The sequence below is a fragment of the Mesoplodon bidens genome (assembly GCF_964165515.1).
Source record: "Mesoplodon bidens genome assembly, chromosome: 16".
In the NCBI taxonomy this organism is placed as follows: domain Eukaryota; kingdom Metazoa; phylum Chordata; class Mammalia; order Artiodactyla; family Ziphiidae; genus Mesoplodon; species Mesoplodon bidens.
In genome coordinates, this window is record NC_138173.1 from 38,431,370 (window position 1) to 38,437,871 (window position 6,502).

Consider the following 6,502-nt stretch of genomic DNA (forward strand, 5'->3'; position numbering starts at 1 on the left):
TATGGGGATATATGTATACATATAGCTGATTCACTTTGTTATACAATAGAAACTAACACAACATTGTAAAGCAATTGTACTCCAATAAAGGTGATAAAAAAAGAGATAAATTACAAAAAGAGAAAATAAAAATAAATCTCTAAAAAAAACCCCTATGAAGTAGTAGTATTATGTTCATTTCACAGATAGGGCTCAGAGATGCTGTTGCTCACCCCAGGTTTCTCAGAGGGTAACAGAGTCAGAGTTGGAAACGATATCTACCTGACTCCACAGTCCATGCTGTCCCCTAACGTGCTTTTAAGTGCCACCCAGTGGGGATATCTAGGAGTCACTTTGGGAGCTTGGGAGACAGGCAGGAGGTGCAGCATCAGTCTGGGCGTCTTTATTATGTAGATGGTTCCTGAAGTTGCGGGAGCAGATGATATCAGCCGGGAGAAGCGTGTGGCATGAAAAGAGAAGACAAGGACAGGCTGGGTTTAAGGGTTACATCAGTTACACTACAGGTTAACAGAAAAAACAAGGAATAAGCTTAGGACTGGTAATTCTCTCATCACAGAAGTTCTGAGGTGGGGTTCTCAGGGTTAGTATGTTGGCTTCATTAGAGAGCCAGGCTCTTTTCCTCACCATATTTAGTGTATGTATTTCCTCCTCAAATTTACTTCAATCACAAAATGGTCACTTTAGGTCGCACCATCCCATTTCAGGCAGAGGGAAAATAGAAGAGGCCAAGAGAAAAGTGTATCTGCCCGCCAAGTGAGCCTGCTTTGAAGGAAGTCTTTCTAGAAGACTCACTCCATAGTTTCTGCTTATATTGGCCAGAATTTAGTCCCATGACCGATCTTCAAGGGCGGCTGGGAGATGTAGTTCTTTAGCTAGGCCCCTTACTTCTCCAACTAAATCGTGGTTCTTTTGGTAGAGAAGAAGGGAGAATGGAAACTGGGTTGACAGCCGTAATCTCTGCCATAACGGGGTAGGCAGAGGGAAAAAAAAGGTAAAGAAGAACATATGGGGGCAGGGGAGAAAACGATGCCATAAAAAATGTAATAGTTAGTATGCTTTTAGTTTCAAGTTATTGAAAACTCAGCCCAAGCTAGCTTAAACTTCGCTCAGATGACCAAAAGCATTTGCAGGTAGGGCAGGTGTGTTAGCTGGGGCTCTGGGTTTGCAGCTTTGCTATTTTCCTGACTCTGCCGCCTCTGTGTTGGCCTTGCCTTCAGGTTGGCTTCACAAATGGTAGTAAAATGGCTGAAGTAGTTCTGGGACTCAAATATGCAACCCACGTTGTCCAGAGCAAGGCAGACCATCTCCTTAGCACAAGTCCTGAAATTCATTCATTCATTCATTCACTCACTCAGAAACATCGCTGGGTAATGCTATGTGCACTTTTCTAGATTTTGGGGATAATGTGAATCAAACAAACAGGGATTCTTCCCCCATTGGACCTTGTTTTAGTCATCTATTGCTGCATAACATATTACTCCAAAACTGAGCAGCTTAAGGCAACTAACATTTATTATTTCTCAGTTTCTGTGGGTCAGGAATTTGGACATAGCCTGAACTGGGGACTCTCCTGAGGCTGTAATTAAGATATCAGCTGGGGCTGCCATCATCCCAAGGCCGTCTGGGGAGGACCTGTGTCCCGCTCACTCAGGTGGCTGTTAGCCTCAGATCCTCACTGGCTGTTGGCCAGAGACGTCAATTCATGGCCATGTGGGCCTTACCGTTTGGCTGGAGGTTACGGGGAGGTAGGATAGACATTAGTCTTTCTGTAACCTAATCTTGGAAGTGGCATTCGGTCACCTTTTCCAGGTTGCATTTGTTTTGAAGTAAGCTGCCAGGTCAAGCTCACACTCAAGGGGAGGGCATTACATCAGGGCATGTATACCAGGAGGTGGGGGTCGTGGGGAACCACTTTGCGGCGCTCTACCCCAGAGCTATATTCTAGTCAGTGGAAACAGACAACAGACATATCATATGTAAGTGACAATAAGTGCTATGAAGAAAAATAAAGCAGAGTGAGGGAAGGTGTCTCTCCTGAGAGGACATTTGAGTAGCATCTGAAGCAGATGAGGCACTAAGCCATGGGTATGTGTGGAGGAGCATTTTAGGTGGCGCGAAGAGCAGGTGCAAACTCCCTGAGGCAGGAGCTTGCTTGGTGTCTTTAAGGAAACACTCAACCAAAATGGCTGGAGCAGAGTAAGCAAGGGAGGAGATAGGGAGGTGGGGTGGGAATCAGATTATGCACAGACTTATAGGACACAGTAAAGTCTTTACTGGAAGGTTCTGAGCCACGGTGTGACATGACCTACCTTACTTTTAAAAGGCCGTGGTGTGGGAAACAGATGATACAAGGGCCAAGAGTGAAAGCAGGAAGACCAGTTGGGATTCTACAGCAGTAGCCCAGGTGAGAGAGATGATGGAGTCTTGGATTGGGTGGAAGTGAAAGGATTGGATTCCAGACATATTTAATAAAACTTGCTGATAGACTGGATTTAGGGTATGACAGAGAGGAGTCAAAGATGACTCAGGCTTCTAGTACGAGCACCTGAGAGGCTGAGGTCGCCATTTGTTGGGATGTGGAGGACAAATCTGGGAAAGTAAATCAAGGATTTGACTCTGGTCTTGTGGCCACATTAAGTTTGAGATGCCTGTTAGATACCCAAGTGGAGATGTTGCAGAGGAAGCCGGAGTCTGGAGTTCAGGGGCAAGGTTCAGGTTGGCAACAAAAATTTGGGAGTCATCAGCGTCAAGTTGACATTTAAAGCCAAAGGACTAGATGAGATTACTCACCTGGGGAATATGTCTTAATGGACAAGAGAAGACATCTCTCAGAACTTTTGGAAATGGGAGGATGAGGAAGGTCTGGTGAAGGGGACTGAGAAGGAGTGGCCAACAAGAAACAGTGGATGGTGCCGGCAAGGCAGGCAACAGGCTCTACCTTTGAGGCCGTGAGGAGAGGTGCTCTCCACCTCCCAGATGCCTCCAGGGGGTCCGGTGGGGCTATGGGACTTGAAAGGGGGTAGAAGGTCATTGGTGACACTAGAAAGGGCAGTTTGCAAAGCGTCCTGGAGTCAAGAGCTGGATGATGGTGAATTTTGGAGAGAATGAAGTTTAGAAAGAGACCTAGTGGGTATGGGCCTCTCTTTTAAGAATTTCAATGTTAGAAACAATAAAAGCATGAGGGGAAACACTTATTAAGTTATAAAAAAATTGGTAAATGTCTGTATCAATAAATAAACACTCTAGGGGCTTCCCTGGTGGCGCAGTGGTTGAGAGTCCGCCTGCCGATGCAGGGTACACGGGTTCGTGCCCCAGTCCGGGAAGATCCCACATGCCGTGGAGTGGCTGGGCCCGTGAGCCATGGCCTCTGAGCCTGCGCGTCCAGAGCCTGTGCTCCGCAACGGGAGAGGCCACAACAGTGAGGGGCCCGCGTACTGCAAAAAAAAAAAAAATAAATAAAAAATAAATAAATAAACACTCTAACGTTAAAACCCTTACTACAGAAAGAGGGAGACTGTTCTTAGTAAATATAGCAAGAGTTAGAATCTTCATAATGGAAAAAAACTCATGGAAATTGATAAGAGAAATACGAAGACCCGAATAGATAAATGGACAAAGGACGTGAACAGGCAATTCACAAAAGGAGGAAATACAGCTAGTAAACAAAGATAAAGAAAAATGTTTGGTGCCATTATCCAGGAAAGAAATACAGATTAAAACCGCAAGATGACGTGTTTTAAACCATTGAATTAGCAAAAAGCTGTTCATACATTTTAACCCAGTAATTCCAGTTCAGGGAATCCTAAGAAACTAAACCAAAATGCAGATGAAAGAGCTGGCCATAGATTTATTTATAATAGTTAATAAGAGGAAAGAATCCAAATGCTGAACACCAAAAGAATGGCTTAGAAAATTTTGGTACATTCATAAATGGAATATAAATCAACCACATATACATACCAAAAATGAGAAGAATTTACGGTAACAGTGTCTTAGTCCATTTGGGCTGTTATAACAAAATACTGGAGACTACGTAGCTTAATTTAATTCTTACATTTCTGGCCTGAGATCAGGGTGCCAGCATGGTTGGGTGAGGGCCCTCTATGGTCGCAGACTTCTCATAATATCCTCACATGGTGGAGGGGTCAAGAGAGCTCTTCAGGGCCTCTTTTATAAGAGCACTAAGCCCTTTCATGAGGGCTTTACCCTCAGGGCCTAATCACCTCCTAAAGGACCCACCTCCTAATGCCATCACTTTGGGCATAGGTTTTCAACATATGGATTTTGGGGAGAGGGGACACAAACATTCATACTGTAGCACATATGAAAATTCCTATATCATGTTAATTGAAAAAAAAAAAAAAAGTAGGACATTCAGCCGGCCAGTCGGCGCGACAGGCTTTCCGTCCTAGAGACATGGCCCAGTTTGTCCGTAACCTCGCGGAGAAGGCCCCGGCGCTGGTCAGCGCTGCTGTGACTTACTCGAAGCCTCGATTGGCCACATTTTGGCACTATGCCAAGGTTGAGCTGGTTCCTCCAACCCCTGCTGAGATCCCTACAGCTATTCAGAGCTTGAAAAAAATTATCAATAGTGCTCAAACTGGTAGCTTCAAACAGCTTACAGTTAAGGAAGCTCTACTGAATGGTTTGGTGGCCACTGAGGTGTGGATGTGGTTTTATGTTGGCGAGATCATAGGCAAGCGTGGCATCATTGGCTATAATGTTTGAAGACCAGTCTTTGCTTTGTTATTTGGGTGTTCTTGGACCATGTGTGAGCAGACTGCCATTTGAATAAAATAAGACAATGTGTCAAAATCAGTGTTTTCTCTGTCAAGCACTACATGGAAGGTCACAATTTCTCTTGATATTAAGTTGCCTTGTCTTTTGCTTTAATACATTAATACAGCTCTAAATGCATGTCTTTGCTTAGCCTGCAATTGGAAAGGATAGATACGAATATACCAACCTGGTACATGTATATATGAGGATAGCATTTTACTTTGAAGGCTTGAAATAAATGATATTTAAGCTTAATTTTAGAAAAGTTGGGGAAAGGCTTTGAGAAAACAAGAACTTGTTCCAGTAGGAGAAAAATAATACCATGTGCCAAACATGGTATATACTAGTTAAATCACCTAGTATAAAGAATAGAATTTGGACTGTTTTTCTTTGCTAAAATCAGAGAAAGACCCCTTTGACAACAGCTGTGTCTGTAAATGTAGGGGTACTTTTTGTCAGTTTGAATATAGCTTCCCCAAAAGAGACCAGCCGGGTGATGTTCTGTGTGTCTTTGTAACATCTTTAACACTAGGACAGAGAATGAAAGCAATGACCTGTGTTTTCAATTTAATTTTGATATGTTATTAATGTCTTTTTTTTTTTAAGGACCTCTCTTTACAAAAATAAAATATCCTATAGATATTTAACAGGATTATAGTTTAGTATCGTCCATGGGTCAAAATAGTATATTATGTCCTGAAATAAATACAAGTGATTGGTAAAAAAAAAAAAAAAAAAAAAAAAAAAAAAGTAGGATTGTAAATGGTGTCTTATATTCTCATGTAAGGCAAAAATATTTATAGACAAAAGGAAACCCATCACAGTGTTCCCTGCAGGTCACAGAGGAAGACTGGTTACCTTCTTTCCTGCAGCACACCTTTGTTGAGTTCCATGCTGATCTCTCTGTGCCAAATCCTGGGACTACAAAGATAATTCCAAAAATTCTGCCCTTGAAGAATTTGCACCTAACTAAAATTTGAAAAACTGTTTTAAAAATCTCAAAAGATATAAAAATAATTGAGTGAATTCCCTGGCGGTCCAGTGGTTAGGACTCTGTGCTTCTGCTGACAAGGGCCTGGGTTTGATCCCTGGCCTGGTCAGGGAACTAAGATCTCACAAGATGCGTGGCTTAGCCAAAAAAAAAAAAAAAAAAAAATCATAGCAAAACTGAGCCCAGCCACAAATTGAACCTCAGCCACACAGCTGGGCCTTTGATGGCCCTGTCCAGACCTGCAGTCCCCGGGTCAAAGGTGACAGGGCATTGGGTAGTCAGTTGATGGAGACCCCAGTGCTGGAGTTGATGTGGTCTTGACCCCAAAGGAATGAAAGTCAAGGAATAGCTAATGGAATTGGAGAATGAAGCTGGTGTTTCTTAACAGGACTTGTGATCTAACTTCCTGCTGTAAGCGGTTTGGTGCCCAGGAGCACCTGAAACCAAAGGTGAGTCATTAGTCTTCTTCCCTCTGGGGTTGCTTCTCCATCCCACCTATTTGGCAAAGACTGGCTTGGAGGTTCCTGCTGTGCTGTCAGGGTCATTCCTGCTGGGAATGCTTCTGTTTTCAAGTTTCTCATGAATGGAGAAGACAGAGAACCATACCTTCTATTTCTAGAGTCCTTTACATATATTTCAAAGAAATTCTAACTCACCAGCAAATTGAAGAATGGTGTCATTGGCTGTGAAACCAAGCGTGTTATTTATTTTCTGGCAGGGCCACCTCAACCT

At 43.2% G+C, this 6,502-nt stretch overlaps 1 protein-coding gene across 1 annotated transcript; it reads left to right on the forward strand.

Moving 5' to 3' along the window:
* The first annotated feature begins 4,351 nt into the window (after window positions 1-4,351).
* On the forward strand, window positions 4,352-4,818 carry LOC308630233 (ATP synthase subunit g, mitochondrial). The gene has a single exon (XM_081258721.1). The coding sequence runs from the start codon at window positions 4,417-4,419 to the stop codon at window positions 4,726-4,728; it is 312 nt and encodes a 103-aa protein (XP_081114847.1). The 5' UTR covers window positions 4,352-4,416; the 3' UTR covers window positions 4,729-4,818.
* Window positions 4,819-6,502: the final 1,684 nt, after the last annotated feature.